Below are 18,472 nucleotides of genomic sequence, written 5' to 3'. Positions count from 1 at the left end.
ACTGGACACAGAGCTCCAGATATAACTCACCAGTGCTGAGCAGAGAAGGGTCACTTCCCTCAACCTGCTGGCAATGCTCTGCCTAATGCAGCCCAGGAGGTTGCTGGCCTTCTTTGCTGAAAGGGCACATTGCTGGCTTTTTGTCAATTTGATGTCCACGAGGACCCCTTGGTCATTCTCTGCTGAGCCATTTTCCAGTCAGTCAGTTCCCATCATGTACTAGTACCTGGGATTATTCTTCATCAGAGGCAGGATTTGTCAATTCACTTTCATGATGTTCACAGGGTTACTGTCAGCCCATTTTTCCAGCCTCTCAAGGTCCCTCAAATGGCAGCACAACCACCTAGTGTATCAACCACTCTTCCCAGTTTTGTATCATTTGCAAACCAGTACTGACTCCTGAGGTACAGCACTACTGACTGGCCTCCAGCTGGACTTCATGCTACTGATCACAACGCTTTCAGCCCAGCAATTCAGCCAGTTTTCCACTTAATTCCCTGCCCATTCATCTACTCCACACTTCATCAATTCCTCTATGAGGATTTTATGAGAAACTGTCAAAAATCTTGTGAATTATGATGCTTTTGTCCATTTTACATATCTAAGTCTCTGATCAACTATTTTACTTTTAATTTGCCATATCATCTTTAAAACACTGCACAGATAAACACTGCTTCAAGATCCTTATTACAGTCAGCTCATACACACGTTTAAACTGTCATCTATTTATGTTCTATGAAGACAAGCACAAGCTGAAGCACCCTTTTGAATTGGAAATCAAGAGAATAAGCACATGAGCCTTGGTCAAATAAAGGCGCTTCAAAGTGGCCTCAGCAATGCGTGATGTCCCCTCTGCAGCTGTGAACAAAAACAATTAAAATTGTTTTTAAAATGTGTTTTGGCAAATAGTACTTGGATGTTCCCCTGCTCCTTTTAATCTAGGAGCCCTAAGAAACAATCCAGTGACTATTAACTGTACCGGGGTGAGAGCTACATGCAGCCCTGTATTTTTTCCTTATTGCCCAGTACACTGCCCAAGAGGACATTGTAAAGATTAGCCAATCTTGAAATAAAAAAATACTTTCTCTTAGTTCCTTTTCCATAAATAAACAATGTCTTCCAAACAGGTAAATCACTAACTTGAATAGTCTGTAATGAGAAAGGACACTAGACATTGTTAAACAAAAGGCCACAAGGGGTAAGTTTTTCAGTAGTTCCTTCCATATTTTGAAGAGTTAAATGAACCCCGTTTGCTGCACTCATTTGATTAAAATGCTATGGTGCACAAATTAACGTGTAATTACGTGAAGCTATGTTAATCTTATTCGAACCTCAAGCTATCTATACCTTTAAAAAGTGCAAGATTTTACAGGTAGGAACATCTACGCTAATCAGGTTATCTGCCAGCATTTGGCCATCCTCCAAAAACAATTGAAAACTGAAGGAATTCTGTTAAATTTAATAGATCTGTGCAGATTTACACACCCGGAGAAATCAAACTATATTCTTAGCATTGGAAAGTTGATAGATTTCCTCAGAGCTGTTAATCACATGTGAGCAAGTTTACAATGCCTATTTTTATTTTATTTTTGTATGCATTTTCACATTCAAAGCAGTGAGAATAGTATTTTATATGTAGATAAAATATATGGAATACAGATTATTCTATAACTTGATGAAAAAAACCTTTCCATATATTTTTCTTTCCTTTTTTTTCAAGCTAACTTGCAATACAAATGCAAATTATCACATAGGGAATTTGCAACAATCCCTGGATAACTTTATGCTTATAAACCACCAAATTAATTACAGTCACCAGTAGCTGTAGCTCTACTATTTATCTCTATGCTGAGATAAAATATAGATGATAATTTTTAATAATCTTAATAATTTAATTAATTAATATTTAATGCACTACTAGATTAATACATACTTGAAACATGTTTTATTTATCAGATTTACATCGTGAACATGATTCTCAGTTGTCCTCTATGCCTTGCTTTTATATGAACACAAAGTGAGTGAACTAATTACTGTTAGATCATAGTGGCAACACTTTACACCCACTTTATATTGGTATAAAAATCTACTGGAGGTGATAAGTAGTGGAGAAATCTGTACATACGAGAGCACAACATATAGCAAATGAAAACTCTGTTATCAGCATCTGTATTTCCAGCTTAGAATACCCTGAATATTTAACATCACTGGTATGTACTCCCAGTCAAGAAGCCTGCCCAGAATAAGAAACAGGACAAACCTTACTGAAATAATTTTAATGGTATTAAATACTACTGAAATATTGTAAAACACTCTTTTTAGACCTTGGGGTGCAGGGAGCTGGGGTGAGTCAACAGCAAACGAGCAAGAAAATAGAAAGTGAATTCCTGAAAGTTTCCAGTCCTTCTGTACATCTCTACCGTAAGAATTGTGAAGACTCTTTAGAGAGATGTTAGGTTTTGATTACAGTGCTGTCACGGAAGCACTGATGCATACACCAGGATAACACTGCAGAATATCTATTATCAGAAAAAAAGAGATGAAAGGGATGCCCAAGTTATGTACCCCAATGTGGCTCTGCAAATAAAGCTCCTTACAAGTTCCTCGGGAGATATTGCTCTCAGGCTGATGCACCACAGTTAACACCAACTTCTATGTTTGGTGCTGTAGTAGGTGTCCTGAATAGTGCCCAAATTTACAAAGAAGATCTGTGCCACAGCTGAAAGAACAAAGTGAAACCTCATCTTTGTCTGATTTTGGGAACTAAAAAGCTCATTGCGGTGTTTGTTTAAATAAAGGGAAACTCCTTCAAAAGGAGGCTTTCACTTTGGGGAAAAAGCCACGATATGATCCTAATATGGATTTGCAGATATCCTGGCAGGAACTGTAAACACTGCTGAGCCCCTGACCTGTTTCCATGCCTCTGCCTGCCTGCCAGGCTGAACCAGCTGCACCGCGAACCCCGTTTCATCAGCCCATCCTTGCTCCAGATTCAGATGAACCCTTACACAGATAAACACATTAAAGACTTAGCATGTTTGGGAAAGAGGCGGAATTGGGAGAAAAAAAAGAACTAAACACAATCAACTTATTTTCCCGGGGGGGGGGGGGGGGGGGGGGAGAGAAAAAGAAAAGGTTTTCAACTTTGTCAACTGACAAGAAAATGTGAACCTTAGAAGCTCAGTAAGCTGTAGCTTGTCTGGTTTCATACAGAACTGATATAAACATTCCTAAAATGATTCATCCTGACATTAGAAAATGAAGAGGAGTGATGACAAACACAGGCATGCTATATAAAGGTAGCCAAAAAATAGTAGCTAGACTTCAGTCTGACTCATAGGAGGTGAACTCTGTTACACTGGGCTACCCCTGTTTTAACTAATAAATCCCATAAGAAGCAAATTTCAGAGGAAAAAAAGTTAATCTGAGGAGTTACTCTTTTAAACACATCTCTGCCTCAAAGGCTAGGAAGTTCTCTAAAATGGCTCTGTTTATTTTTCTGTTTCGTGTTACTTTAGAGATTGGATTTTGTCTAAAAGCTTTCCCTGCTAGAGACTTGGCCTCACAGCTATCCTAATTTAACTGGCAGACATCACCAGACATTATAACATCTCTGAAGGTGGGGAAATCCTAACCATGGAACATGATTTAAGTATCAAGGGTGTCTGGATGATCAAGGCAAGACCACCATGCCTTGAATACTCATTGCTTCAGCCAGAGCCCTCCCATTGCAGAGCTGATTCCTTGCAAGCAGCCCAGCTGCAGAAACATATCCCAAACACTTTTCCTTTTCGCTTTCCATCCCCTTATACTCCTTGTTGTACAACCCCAAACACCTGCAATCTAGCTAGTGGAAAAAAACACACCATAACACTGTGGGATGCTCAGGATGCATCACTGGTCAGCTGCAGTGCCAAGAAGGATCACTCTGGTCATCTGGGGTCTAACTTCTTCTGTAACATAAACCACAAACCCACACCCACTAATTCCTGCAAGTCTGTAGTTCAGCATTTGCTACTTCACTCCCTGCAGTCTCAGTTGTTAAATTACTCTCAGTGTTCAAAACAATCTTTTTTTTTTTTAGGTCTCAATCTATGAGCATTTGTTCCTTGATTTCACTCTTGTACCACAAGAAAACACGAATCTTTACTGTAATAGATGTCTTAGGATTGTAAATAGATCAGTAGTTGTAAGTGTAAAATACATATAATGTTGCATAAAATATATACATTGTTGAATAAATAATATGAAAGTACTTTATTTGTTTTCTAGTAAGTCTGTAATAGCCCAACTGCTACTTTGTTGCCATTATAGATGCACGACAAAGATACACTTCTACAGACCAGTCAGTATTTCTTTGCTGCTGCAGCTCAAGCAAGGTAAAAAAATTGCTGACTACCCTTTCACCCCAGCAGACACATTACATTTCATAGAATCATAGAATGCACAAGTTGGAAGGAACCCATAAGGTTCATCAAGTCCAACTCCCTATAACATAGTAAAAATGTTTCAATCCTAGCAATATTCAGCCCATATAATTTATGCATTTCAAGTTCCTAGCTAGTGGAAAAAACAAGCCACAACCTTATGGTATGCTCAGGACACAAACCTTTGTCCTTGAAGGAGTAAAAGGCAGTAGAGCAGTGTTTCTGCCCAGGGCTGCCTCTCCAAGTCTTCCAAGGGTATGCAGACACATTGCCAAGCAACACCGCACTGAGCTGACAAATGCACGAACAAGGAAACTGAATGGCACAAAAGGCTCCTTCTCCATCATCCCCGAGCAGAAGCTACGGCCCATCTCCAGACTCATGCTAACTGGCTGCCAGTGGTGTGCAGCACTCATGGAAAGAACCATCAAAGGATCGATAGGTTTTCTAGTTGGATCATCAACACCTTGAGGAACGCTGTGTCCCTCCAAACTACCCTGCCAGCACACAGAGTATTTTGCCAGGCTAAAGCACAGATCCCAGGCAGTCAGCTGGTCTTACTTTTAGGACAGCAAGAGGCAAGGTGCTTCATTTCCTCTAATATTTTGTTTACATGTTAACCATATTCATGCTTAACAGTTGTGCTTGTTTTTTTCATTTTGACATTCTCCTGCACTTCCTAGACCTTTCTCTAACTTGACCTAGCAGCTAACCTAGAAGCACTACCTCTGATGGGAGAAAACAGGCTTCTCTGCTAAAGTCAGTATATGCTTGTTATATATTGTAAATTTACTTTCAGAATATTGGAAAAAAAACTGCTCATGAGACGAATCTGACACCTTCTGTTTAAAAGACCTGCTGAAGGAGTACTCAGGATTTAGTGAACTTGAATGTAACAATTTCTGTGTTCCCTTGATCCAAGAGAGTCAGATTCATAAGTTTAAATGAAAGTGAAGGTTTACTTAGGGTTTTTATACAGATCCCAAAACTATTAAGCCCAAAACCAAACCAAACCAAACAAACAAGTCTAAGGAAGTACTAAAGGCATCTGAAATATTAATCTATTCTATTTTTGTTTTCCTTAAATTCTTTGTCAAACAGCTGCTAGATTTTCTACTTCTATGAAGAGCAGACAAGCTCTAGGGATTTCTTTAGTTTGCCAGCAAGATACTTCACAATATCTGCATTTCCCTAAATGCTCTGTAAATCATCTCATAAAGACAAGTTTCATAACCATTTGCACAAATCTTATTAGAATGTCATCATGTTAGATTTTGTTTTTATTGTATTCATCTGTCAATATGAACTTAGCTCTTGATGTCCTTGCATACTTTTTATCCAGGCAAACTTCCAAAAACTTATCAATTTTTTTAATGAAGTACTTCAGAATTTGGCCCCTAGGCTTTTCCTGTTGTGGATAGTTTACTTCAAGTTTACAGTACAGGACATGTGTTTCTCCATCATCTCCAGTTTTGTTCCCTGCACCGTACAAAATTTCTTGCTTAAAAGAAGCTTAGAGCTAAAACTTCACTGCTAGACTATTAATACCTTCACTGATTTTAAATGAAGTCTGGATTATCCAAGGATAAAGACAACCTTGGCTCTACAAAACACTGGTTTTCTCTTACAAAAGCAAATGTGTTACTTGTGATGTTGTGTATACTCATGTATTATTTGCTGAGACCTTTCTGACAAGGTATCAAGCCCAAAAATGTAAATGTACAGATCAGGGTCATCATCTTGTAATCCCATCATGCCTAAATCCAGACACCAAATGGACTTAAATAGAGGTGCGGAGGTAACAAGAAAAACGCAACCTACAAAAAAATCAAACCAAAACAAAACAAAACCCTTAAAGGTAGAAAATGTATGAAGAGCAATAGCATTTCTATTAGACATAGACATATGTCTCATTATGTTTCATAATAGACATTTAGGTACAGTACTATAATTTGTCATGTATACATCCAGAACCCTTTTTCAGGTAATTCTTCTACCTACTCCGAGATGATTAATGGACTTAAGAGTTCCTCTGCCTGGGGTTCAGTAATTGTTACTTTATAGAATTTTAATTTGGATACTAATCAGACAAAGTATTCTTCCTCAATAATATATATTTGGATTTTGTCTGTGGATCTGAGTATCTGCATATGCAAACTTGTCCTCTCCCCTTCTCAAAACTCAGCTTTGACTTCTTAAAGAACACACACATACTGGCTCCCTAACTCGTTACATGCCGTAAATGACATAGCAAGGATTTGACAATTCATGTATATGAGCAGAGAATCCAAGTCCCTCTGGACTTTTTCTGTTCTTACTCATACAGAACTGTATGTGGAAGGAAAGGAAGAAAGATGTCGCACTAAAAATCTTCCTGATGTGATCTGCTTCAAATTAACCATCTACGCAAAAAGATGGGAGAACCAGCAAAAGGGCAGAACTTCTTGGAGCTTTTTATTACCAGACTCTTCCAGCTTCTACTTCAGTGGCATTTAAAAGCAGATTTGTTATGCAGCACTGAAGTAGGGGAGGTCAGAGCACATTATAACACAGGAGAAAATTTCTAGTTTCAAAGAAAGTTTCAAACTACATGTTGCAGCTAGTTGATCTCTGCTTACCTGCTACCAGAACTAGGCTCTAAACATTGAATGAAGGGCCAAAACTCTTTGGAGGATCTGAAGAAGCAGGCACTCATGTTAATATAAAGCAGATACTTCATAAAGTCCTGGAGTCTGAAGGCTGGGATCTTTGCATTGGGTTCTTTGTTTTGGCTTTATTTTTTGCTTTATATGCACCACTTCCACGCCATCTGCGTCTATTAACTCCATCTCGTGAAGCTACTAATCAGTGGATATGCAGAGTACATCTTAAACAGAAAGGCAGAGAAAGCTCGACAAGAGTTTATGCAAGAGTTTATGCTGTGTCTGAGTATCAACAAGAGTATCTTGGGATACATGTATGTGTTAATTAAAAAAAAAAAGGTGACCGAAGGACAACTTCAATGCCAAAACAGTATCAATCTGAAAAGACAACAAACATCAAGCTCAGTACATATATCTCTTGGAATGACAAATGAGGTCCTGGACAGCTTTATAGATATGAGTAACAGACAAGGACATTTATCCAAAATATTTAAGGTTGCACTGTTCACAGGAGCAGAAGAGGTGGTGTTCTTTCTACATAGACAGTCCGCTTCTTAACAATGTAGATTAATATCTTCACATTAAGCCTTTTATCTTAATAACAGGTGGCTTTTTAATTGTTTCCAAAAGGGATTCTGGATGCTTAAAGGGGAACTGCAGGATGGGAGGGGGCATCCTACCAATGGTGCTGGGTCAGGAGGAATGATGGAGAAAGGAATGAAATCTCTATGTCAAGTCAGTCAGTGAAGGTTGACCTATACAGACCAGGCAATGCTTTTTCTCTGCCTGAAGAGCCTGAGCTTAGTGGGCTAAGATTTATTGTCTCATCACTTCCAACAAAATGATGTCCCAAATCTCAGAGAAATTCAAGATGGATTATTTGCCTGAGTGACTTCAGTGAAGAAAGGAATTGTGGCTGGGTCACTGAAATCGCTAGACAAGAACTACAGAGTGCAGAATTCAGTTCCCAGAAACTCTTAAAGCCTCCCTCCTCTCCAGCACCCACAAGATCTGAGGGGGGATTGCCAGGGACTATAACACATTCTCTAGTCAATGCAATAATGTGATTCAGAGGATTTAAGGTTTGGCTCCTGTCCTGAATGTCTATTGGAATAGTCTCTTGCTCTCATACTACAGAAGTATGGACTAGCCAAAAACACTCCCCTTTGTTTTGCACGACAAGAGTGCCAGTCTAGAGCAGGTGTTGTCTCAGTGTCTACATATAATGCATAAAACTCTGACGTCTCATGTCTTGGGTCCTAAAGTAATACTTCAGATACCTTGTTATGGTGAAGTGTCAAAATACCTGAAAAGATAATTTATTGTACACACACATAATTGTCAGAAATGAAAGAGGACAAACCCTTGAGACCCAACATTTTAGCTGAAAAAATATATAAATTACTATTCCAAAGAGCAGATCTATGTTGTTGCTGTAAAACAAAACTTAATGAAGCCTTTCCATCAGCAGTTCAACTTCAGCAAAGAGGATACTGCAAACTGACTCATTCAATCACCACAGCACCTGCTACGCTTTCCTCCATAGCCACCACTGTAAAAGGCAGCAGTAAAGAAGCTTTGATGAAAGACTCACTTCTCTACTGCATGTACCATCGGTACTGATTTTGTTTCCTCCTCAGAGGTGGTACTTCTAGTTCAGAGATGGTACCCACTGAAAGAACAGTTTTGAACAGTTTGCACTGTTCCTTGCATCCACCAGAAGGAAGGACTTTAAAGTTTAAGCTATTCAGCCAGCAGTTTAAGTGAGCTCTGAATTCACACCACAACAGCAGCAGAACAGTGTCTCCTATTTTTGTGCAATGTAGATTTCAGTTCCAAGGGGAAACGGGGGCATGACAGCAGCTAGTGACAACCAAAACTGTCACAAATTTGAGATAACAGATTATTTGATCCTGCATTTGTGGATGTTTGTTTCAGAGCAGAAGTTTTCACCAAGCCTCATATCTGAGCCATCTCCAAATTTAGAATTAATCTCTTGGTCTTGTCCTTATTTCAAGGTTTGTCACAATCTAAGTTCAACATGAAGTGACGTAATTGTTTCCTACCTTCTTTTGCCACAAGCAAATCAAATCAACACTACTAAAACAACAAGGTTACCAAGCTTTATGAGGTGCTGGGAACAGACACCAGTCTTTTGGTAGCCAAGCTGTCTAAACTGCAGCTTGTGAGAGTTTATGGTTTGCATTGACTCTGTAGTAGATTCAGCAGAGACCACATGAAAGGACCCAGCACATCTTCTGAACCACTTAACATCCGAAAAACACAAGGCTATTTCCACGAGGCTTATTGCCAATCATTTCATGCCAATGCAAGAAATTCCAAAAACACAGCACAAAAGGTGACTTCTCTTGTAAGACACTAATATATACTCTAAACAGGAACCTAATTCTGAAGTCATTCATTAGCAAAAAAAGGAAGTGCACAGCCATAAATAGTCAGTACTATGGTTTCATGCTGCTGCAAATAATCAGTAGTGTGGTTAAGTGTCTGGAAAGAGAGGGAACTCAATACTAAGTGGAAAATGTAAGATGGCGATGGAAAGAAAGCCAATGCTACCATAAATTGCAAGCCTGAGTCTTTTCTTGTTCATACAAGTTAAAATGAAGAGCAACCATAATGAAGTCAGATGAAACAAACACTTTGCAAAATGTAAAAAAAAAAGATGGAAGGATCTCCATAAACTATTTTTTTCCTTAGTTTTGATAAGAGGTGGGGCTTTGTATACTAAAGAAAGTGCAAGCAATGTTTTGGATATATGAACTGTAATGAAGGACCATCCTCACTGTTAGAAATTGGTACTATGCTGACTCTTGTTTTCTTTTCCAAGGCTTTAAAGATTACTACAGATAATGACATTTAAACTGTATTCCACAGCAGATGAGTGCCATACTTTCTTCCACAGAAGTGTAAAGAAATGTCAGTCTTGGGAAGCAGAGCACTAAAGAGATTTCTGATGTTTCTTTGGATGGTCTGATCTCAAGACCATATTGTGCACTTGGTCTGAAAGACAAATCTCCTTAAAAGGGTTCAAGTGGAAACACACAAAAATCGTTTGTCCCTTTACAAACCCTCAACTAAAATATTTATTTACAGAAAATATTGCTCCCCACTACAGCTCAAAATATCTTGGAGCTGACTGTATTCTGCTCAGATTCAATTGTATGATGCAATAATATCCTATCTAAAATAAGTAAGCTGGACACAAGGGAGTACAGGACTGAAAATATTACTCACAGCATAGTAATAGTTTCACACAGCATGAAAATGTTTCACACAGCATAGTAATAGTTGTGTACAGTTGTGTACAGAAACCAGTGAAAGAAGCACAGTAAAACATGTTAAAAAGAAAGCATTTTGTCAAAGTTAAATCAAAGACAATGGATCAATGAAGACAACATGAAGGTAGTAGCCCACTATGAACTACCTAGAACTGGCCAGCAGGTCAGTTGCAGGAATCCCAGACATTGAGTCATCCCCTCATTACCATTCCCAGCCTTTCCAATGGATAACAAAGTCAAGGAGTCACACTAGTGAACACAAAACTAGTGAAAAAAAACAGTGGAAGCACGCTTCAAAAATGGAGTTATGACATAAATGCCAGCTTCCACATCGATCATGAGAGAAAATGGGGATCTCTGAGTGCCTGAACTTCAGAGTGTACAAGTGACATTGCCAGCAGGTCGAGGGAGGTGATGCCTCCCCTTTATTCAGCACTGGTGAGGCCACACCTGGAGCACTGTGTCCAGTTCTGGGCTACTGGACTGGGCCACTACAAGAGAGACATGGACATACTGGGGAGAGTCCAACAAAGGGCCATGAAGATGATTAAGGGTCTGGAGCATCTCTCCTGTGAGGAAAGGCTGAGAAAGCTGGGTCTGTTCAGCCTGGAGAAGAGAAGGCTTAAGGGGACCTTATCAATGTATATAAATACCTGAAGGTAGGGTGTAAAAGAGGATGGAGTCAGGCTCTTTTCAGTGGTGCCCAGTGGCAGTACAAGAGGCAATGGGCACAATCTGAAACACAGGAGGTTCCCTCTGAACATCAGGAAACACTTTTTTACTGTGAGGGTGACTAAGCACTGAAATAGGTTGCCCAGGGAGGTTGTGGAGTCTCCATCCGTGGAGATATTCAAAACCGACCTGGACATAGCCCTGGGCAACTGGGTCTACGTGGCCCTGCTTGAGCAGGAGGGTTGGACAGGATGACCTCCAGAGGTCCCTTTCAATCTCAACCATTCTGTGGCATGGTGCCTTTGACAGCAGAGCCAGGTCACAGGTTAGCAAAGAAGCCAGACTGGCAGCTCTGAGTTCAGAGCAACACGGATCTTGCTTCTCCAAATTCCCATGTGCATTTTGCACCAATGAATTCTGCTCATTCCTTCCATCAGCAGGGGTAAGAATGCTTTCAGTTGACAAAAAGGAAAAGAAAATAAACACCACTGCACACATTTCTGAACAATGCTTACCTCTTTATGCTCACTTGGTTACAGTTCAGAGCTCCCTCTGGCTCCATGTGGGAGCCTTGCCAGAGTGCAATGGGAGTAGGTTCAGGCCCTTTACACAGCCTCCCAGTGTTTTCCTCCACCCCGGCATTATGTAAGAAACTGAGCTAAACTGTAAATATTACACAACCTCAAAAAGGGAAGGGAATAGTAAAATATCTGCATGACTGCTTCACACTGACTCACCCCTTCCTTTCAGCTTTTGCTTACAGTCCTTGCTTAGAGTATAAAGATATGCCTGAACTGGTCACTTCTTGTCTTTTAAGCATACTCCAGGCACAGTGAGATGTTTCATCAGCTTAGACAGGACATCACATTGAGCCTAAGCAGGACAACAGTGCCAGGAAGAAGGCTGCAGCCTTCCTCCTAGCTCTGCTGCAGTCATCACTGCACTGTGCTTCCAGCATCCAAAGCCCCACACTCCCCTCATGCTGCTCTCACTGTGGCTCTGAGCCCCACACTCCTACACCAGCCTAGAAAAATAGCCCAGGGATTATCATCATCCAGCAAAAGAAGCAGCAGTAGTGTTTGAGCTTGCTTGGTAACTGCAAGTAGGTCAGATGGGAGCAGAAAAAATACTGCGTTAAGCTATTGCCTACACATCCTATAAGCACAGTCTTGTGTCTGGCATCATATTAAACAACAACAAAAAAAAGCTTTCTAAGCAGGACAGCAGCCCAAGGCATATTCTATGACCTAGAAAGACATGTGGAAACGACTGTCCCCTGCTTAGGCTGGGCAAAAAGATTGTCATAAACCTAGACATTTCAAATCCTCATTATGCTGTAAAACAGCCATTTACCCAATAACAGCATTTCTCCAGTTGACATTATACCGAAGTATGTTTGTGGCAATAAAAATGAAGCTCAGTAACTCATGTCTTGTAGTAACTTCATATCTTGTAATAGTTAAAACATGTATCTGATATTGAAGGATATGCTGTTATGCTGAAGGATATCACTGTACTTTAAAGTGTAAAGCATTGAGCATGAACAGAAATTGCCCGGTCTAGTGTTACATACTTAAAATATAATGCATTGTGCATGAGTGGAAATTGCTAGTTCTAATGTTACATATTTAATACGTGACTGTAAAAATTATACAAACTGTAACTTATCAACCAGACATATATATGAAATATACTGCACATTATCTAAGTTATTCATATTCACTAAGAAAACTCAGACTCACAACAAGATATCTATTTTCCATAGCTCGTAGATCTAGAAGCTTTTGTGCAAAAATCATTTTTCATAACACGCATTATTATAGTATGCCATTTTAAATACTGGATGAAATCCTCAACTCATGCAAAGAATCTGACTTCAATAAAACATTCTATTCAACTTCATCCCGTGATCTAACCCAGTAGGTCCATGTCAGCATCTCTTTTCTGATAAAAACTCTCATCATAACGAATAAGAAGTTTTGCCAGAGAAAAGACTACTGAACCAGGCCTAATATCTTTTCATGACATTATTTCTGGAAATTAGAATCACACGATCCATTGTTTTAGCAATGTCCTAATGTAAGAAAAGTAAATCTTTATAACAGTCCCATAGTTTCCAAACTGTGCAATTACTACTAATGATCAAATTATTACCATTATTTTAATTTCCACTGAGATGGACAGTCAGAAATCAAGAACATGATGTTTTGAGATTAATGTTTAAATAAGATATGTCCACTGGTATAGAACAGGTGCAACTTTATTAAATATACCTATGCTAGGGCCAAACGAGTGTAAGAGCAATCTGAGACTTACGCTAAGTTCTTCAAATTTATTTTCTGACCACCAAACTAATAAAAATTATAAATAAATACTGATTGAATCATTCTGCACAAAAAAAGCGCTACCATTCCATCAGTACTGCAATGCACATGATTTTTCAGCATTGCATATCTAGTTATCTTCACACACTATACAGAGGAAAGCCTTAAAAATTGCCTACTGGAGTTAACAACAGATAAATAACAAACGCCTCTGCTTTCTCCCAGTTAAGTGGCTAGCCAGGAAAACTTTGCAAAAACCAGGCTACACAAGTGCCAGCATTGCTTCATCAAGCTATACAGACGCAGCTTCCTTTAAATGAGACTCACTCCCAGATTTACAGCACAAAATTTATTTTGGATGGAATTTAGTGTGGGTTGTCTTGTGACAGTACCTGCCTGCTGGCCTGGCATATAGATATATAAATTAAAAAAACAAAGCAAAACAAAACACCCCACAAAACCAAAGAGCTGGGAGTGGATAGGACCTGGTTGTGCCCTCTGAATCTCAAGTAACATTAAAACATCTCAGCTGTTCCATAGCACTAGGTACAGTTCAGTGGGGATAAAGTATCAGTTATCAGTCCAAAGAAAAGAATCAAACAACGTGAATATTTATCTCCACCATCTTCCTGAAGAAGAATCAGGCAGAAGAATCAGTTCCAGGCAATCCTAAATTATTCCCTTTGGAAGGAAAAGGCTGACACTAATATTCATTCAACCTTAGACTCTGCTTTTTGTAACAACATAGCCAGTGCAGTACTGTGGTTTTCTGGTAGCATCTCCCAGGCCTCTGCACTGCTCACTCCTGGAGAACTTCAGATATGTTTATATACAATTTCACTTTATTCCAGTCTGTCTCTGGGGGGTCCAGTTCCCATTCTAGATCAATTGAGCTGCGTAAGTAATAATCCCAATGTTGTATGACTTCACTGGTATATCACTTTAAGTCATCGATATATCTCTTAATATAAAAATAAATCAGAAGACTATTTTAGAAACTTCTTTTTCAAACTTGATGTTTTTCTAACTTTGGAAAAGGCAGTTGCAGGAATGCCTTTTCATTGAATAGGAAAGACGACAGAAAATTTATTACAATTTCTGCTCATTCTGCATTAAGGTCTACAAAAATGGCTGAAACCTCTTTTATGAAACAATGATCAAAATCACATGGATTTTTTCTATTTATTTATCATTGTTTTTCACTTATAGAAGACTTTGAAAAAAGTTCCCATTATCATTTTCTCAACAGTGGAGAAAATTAAATATGTATTGAGTGCTGTCATACATAATAATAATTCCATTTCATATTCATTGGTACCCTCATAAATGAAACATAAGCTCTTCTGGAGGGAATTTTCACCTTGAAGGCAATAAAGACCATTTGCTTACCAAATATAAATAAAAGGGAAAGTACAGAAAATAATCATATTTCTTACCATTGTAAGGGTGAATGGATGGCTTTCCAGTGCAGAGACTCTTGGACAGTGTAGAATAACATACTGAAACAAAATCAGCCAGAGAAAATAAAATGATAGAAAAGATATGTTCAAAACATTCTGTGATGGGTTAGTACATACAAAGTGAAAGTCATCCCTATAGGCAATGCTACGTGAACAGCAGTGATTTTTAGGGGCACATTAACTCACCTGGCCAGGCCTTGCTTTAAAGTCATCTTTCATCATCCTCACTTCAAGGACATTGGAGGGATGGCTTATCACTGAAGTTATTGTGACTGGTTTATTGCTGCGGATGTAGCGGTACAGCCTTTCCACACAGTACAAGCACAGAGGTCCAGAAATCCAAAACCAGGTCTATGGGAGAAGAAAAATATGTTACCTCAAGGACTTTTCATGTTTTGTTTTCTAATTTCAAAACTACATGAGTGCCTGCAGGGCCTCATTTCACATCTATTGTGGAACAGTGTTTTGGTCACAAGTAACCTCCACATCTCTCTACGTGCAGAAATCCAAGCACATTATGGACGCTTAATCAGTCTAACCGGCAGCATCATCCACAAGCACAAATGATTTCAATCATAAAACTCATCAGGAACAAAATGCTAATGACCTCCTTTGCAACCATGTTACTCTGGTTTTATGTAGTTAGATTGCAACTGGTTTCAGCAGTGAATGACACAGTACATACACTGTTTCAAAATCTAACAGGCCAGAGTACTATAAAACTGGTTAACCTTTATGGAAAAACACTTTCTGGTTTGCAATATTATTTTACTATTACGTTCTTTTAATCATCTCAGGTACAAGCAAAAAGACTAAGAAAGAAGCAACTCTTGTGCTATAGAATTTATGCTTATGTAAAGCTAGGGTAAAATCATAGACAAGGGAGAGAAATGGGCACTTTTGAATCACAATTCATTTGCCCCTGTGGAAGATGTGTATGCTAGACAAATAATGCCCTGGAAGTGCCCATTTCTTTGCACTGATTATACAGGGAGCCCTGGGTGACTACCTCAGATGGAGACATTTGCAGCTGCTCAGCTAAATCTCACCCTAAGAGTCAATTACTAACAGCTTATGGCAGAGCTAAATACTAATTCCACATCTGCTCAGTCATTCAAGCCATGGCACTGAAGTGCCCTCAACCCTCATCCATCTTCCCTTCCCAATTTTTGAAGTTACACATCAGCATCTCTTGCAACTAGCAGAGTATTTAATTTCCTCAAGCACCTCTGGCCTTAAAAACTTCAGGAGCTCACAAGACCTAAGGCTTTTTTTTTTTTTTTTAGACTTGGTATCACTAAGTGCATAAAACACTTCCAAATCCAAAAAAGTCCTAAAATAATGTTACAAGCTGCCATGAGAACACTGAGTGGCCATATCTTTACATGGCTCCTCTTTTCCCATAAATGGCTCTAAAGTAGACATCTTAAGCCCCAAAGAAGACTGTTTGATGTCCTGTGGATCATATGGAGCCAGATATACATCGATGCTTGTAATTCAGGAGTATTATCAGAACAAAATACAAATCCAAAGAACTTTGTTGGAGGACTTCAGTGTAGAATTGACCGTTTCTTACTATGATTACCTGCTCCATAGTAAAATGGGTTCCCACTGCAGCTAGTAAGGGACATATGTGCTCTACAGAAAACAATTATAATAAGAAGAAACTCCTGTGAGGTCTGTTATGGGACCACCTTGAATGGTGGGCCTCAGACTTGTGAACTCCATATCCCCAGACTTCCTCAGGCTACTTGCCAATGCAGTGCAGCTCATCTTTTCTCAAAAGAAAAGAGAAAATTTGGATGAAGAAAAAGCTGCTGCCACAAAACATAAAGAAACAAAAGGAAAACAGAAAACAAAAAAAGAAAAGGCTTTTCTATCCCCACTGTCATCATACTCATTTACCCATGCCACATATAAAACAAGCCTCTCTGCAAACAACAGGCTATACAAAGCCAAACCACAACCAACTGCAACCCAGAAATGAGCATTAGGACTTGCATCCGCATGGTAAAAAAGAGAACAAATGGAGTTTGATTATTTCAACTAACTACTGCCGCACAATGCTTACAAAGGGACCTTATGAATACGTTATATAAATGTTTGCTCTGAAGTGCTACACTGTAATTTAAAGTCACATTTATAGCAAGACCAATACATCTCTTATCGTGTCATACAAAAAAGAACATTACAGCCAATCTCTTGACATTTTTCCACCCTATTCTATGCAGTTCACATTGTAATGCAGTTCAGGGTTTAATACAGATTGTTTTTCCCCAAGAAATCTCTGAATGCTTGAAAAGGTTTTAATAATATTTTCCATTATTAAAACATCTGGTCTGGAAAAGCAATAATTAGTGGTTATGGCTGACTGAAAGACTTGGCATGGCTTGTAATACCTGAAACGTCGGATCATACAGACCTCTGGGAAGTGTGACTGGAACTTGGGTTCCTCAGAACAAATTCTCATAAAGTTATTTTGTACAAGGGGTTCTGGTACTGATAAGTCCTCTGGGAAAGGCTCAGTAGTATAGTTAGGAAACATCTCTTCAAAAGCCTTTGGCACCGTCATATTCTCTCGGAGTGTTTTGCTAGGATTAAAGCAACCAGGAGGGTGTTCCTCTAAGTTGGTCTGGTACTTCAGCACTCCCCTACAGGAAAATAAAAATAGCAAAGACACTGAAGTAACAGTCAAAAACAAGCAACTTATCTTAATTCGGAGAGGGTTTTAGAAACCAGTCACAAGGCTCATCTTCTGTAAGAATTTTTATTCCATTTGCTTTCAGGACTTTCAATGAAATTGAAGCTTTGCAACAATAGAGCCCTCTGTCACTAGAGGCAAGGTTTAACTTTTCCAGCTCATTGGCACTCCTCCACTGAACAGCCTCAAGCTTAATACTGCTAGAAAGGGGAAGATATTGTGGGAGCCTTAAAAAAAAAATTAAATAATCACCTTTCCAGTTCAATCACACCCAGGCTGTTTTCACTCATCCTCCCTACAGTCAGCAAGCCCCATTTTTTAAGGCAATCTGTAGCAGAAGTGGCCTAAGTTGCCAAATCATAAACTGCAGGAATGTTCCCACTACTTGGTGTTTATCAGGTTTGCACACAATGGTATAATTTGCTCCTTTGAATATCATCTTGTCAGATAGAAGGAAAAAAGAAAGTCCTGCATGATAGCCAAGGAACCTTTCTTCCAAATTATTTTGTGGGGTCCGTGCTTGTTTTTTAAACTAAAGTTAAATTTATAGTAAAATGAAGTGAGAACTTTGCAGCTGCAGGTAGAAACTGTGAAGAAAGAAGTGGAAACCTGAGAGATTCTGGGATATCTCAACACATGAATGAATCATTGAAAACGGGGAAGAACTGGTAATACTAGTAATGAAATTCCTTGGAAGTACTACTTGCCTCCAAATCTGGATTTGATGACAGTAAAACCACAAGGAGGAATATTTAAAAAAACAAAGGGCTAAAGGACCACTGTATAGGATGGTGTTGGGTGGGAAATAATGTCTGTTGAGACGTGCCCTCTGGGTGCTAGGCCATGTGGTGAAGGCTCATCTCAAGTATACGATCAAACATAAGGACATATGCTCCCCCCTTCTCTCCCCAACATACACACACAGCAGCAGCAGTGACAGAGTTTAA

General features: G+C 39.1%; 1 protein-coding gene across 16 annotated transcripts in view; it reads right to left on the bottom strand.

The window, feature by feature from the left end:
- The window catches only part of NOX4 (NADPH oxidase 4), a 176,180-nt gene that overhangs the window by 130,161 nt on the left and 27,547 nt on the right, over positions 1-18,472 (bottom strand). For all 16 annotated transcript variants that reach the window (XR_012040495.1, XR_012040496.1, XM_072850751.1 and 13 more), the window contains 3 exons: positions 17,247-17,475; positions 15,011-15,175; positions 14,801-14,863 (listed from right to left, as the gene is read on the bottom strand). Coding sequence is in view for 14 of the 16 variants with exons in the window: in XM_072850751.1 (XP_072706852.1) it covers positions 14,801-14,863; positions 15,011-15,175; positions 17,247-17,475 (457 nt within the window). In the remaining 2 variants the exon portion in view is untranslated. The remainder of the gene's footprint in view (positions 1-14,800; positions 14,864-15,010; positions 15,176-17,246; positions 17,476-18,472) is intronic.

Source organism: Ciconia boyciana, chromosome 1, assembly GCF_034638445.1.
Source record: "Ciconia boyciana chromosome 1, ASM3463844v1, whole genome shotgun sequence".
Classification (NCBI taxonomy): Eukaryota; Metazoa; Chordata; class Aves; order Ciconiiformes; family Ciconiidae; genus Ciconia; species Ciconia boyciana.
Note: the sequence above shows the minus strand (reverse complement) of the source record. Positions and strands in the feature narration are given on the sequence as shown.